The sequence below is a fragment of the Echinops telfairi genome, unplaced genomic scaffold, assembly GCF_000313985.2.
Source record: "Echinops telfairi isolate 266 unplaced genomic scaffold, ASM31398v2 ScPeMD7_9;HRSCAF=40, whole genome shotgun sequence".
Classification (NCBI taxonomy): Eukaryota; Metazoa; Chordata; class Mammalia; order Afrosoricida; family Tenrecidae; genus Echinops; species Echinops telfairi.
Window position 1 is genome coordinate 96842999 of NW_022103906.1, and position 593 is coordinate 96843591.

General features: G+C 67.6%; 1 protein-coding gene across 1 annotated transcript in view; it reads left to right on the forward strand.

Moving 5' to 3' along the window:
* The first annotated feature begins 210 nt into the window (after nt 1–210).
* The window catches only part of NOL10 (nucleolar protein 10), a 102445-nt gene continuing 102062 nt past the window's right edge, over nt 211–593 (forward strand). Inside the window, exon 1 of the mRNA XM_004696029.2 lies at nt 211–329. Coding sequence (XP_004696086.1) covers nt 264–329 — 66 coding nt within the window. The 5' untranslated portion in view covers nt 211–263. The remainder of the gene's footprint in view (nt 330–593) is intronic.

Sequence of the window (593 nt, forward strand, 5' to 3'; positions counted from 1 at the left end):
GCACGTTCTGCCGTGTAGCACCGTGTCGCTTTCGGAGTCAGTGCCGCCGCCAGTTCCTGCCCCACCCTCCAGAAACTGTCTCCTCCGGAGCGTCGCTCACTTCCGGGAACGCGCGCGCTTCCGGCGCCCGGAAGTGCGTCATCAGAGCGCGCGGCCGCGCACGCCGCGGACTTGCGCCGTAGAGCGTGTCAGAGTGTGGGGCTTCAGCCCGGGGAGAAGGGTGGCCTGCACACAAGCGGGGGTCGCCGCATCTCGGCGCGACAATGCAGGTGTCCAGCCTCAACGAGGTGAAGGTTTATAGTCTCAGCTGCGGCAAGTCCCTTCCCGAGGTGAGTCATTTCAGCACCCGCGGCGTGCTCGAAATCTTCGGGGTCCACGCGTGGGGCTGCACCTTCTCCGGGCCCTGCCCCGAACTTCTGGTTTAGTTGGGCCCTGACCGGCCCCCGATTCGGGGAAGCCCCCAGGGAGAGACACCCCCCCTGGTTTAGTTGGGCCCTGACTGGTCCCCGGTTCGGGGAAGCCCCCAGGGAGAGACCCCCCCTGGTTTAGTTGGGCCCTGGCCGGCCCCCGGTTCGGGGAAGCCCCCAGGGAGA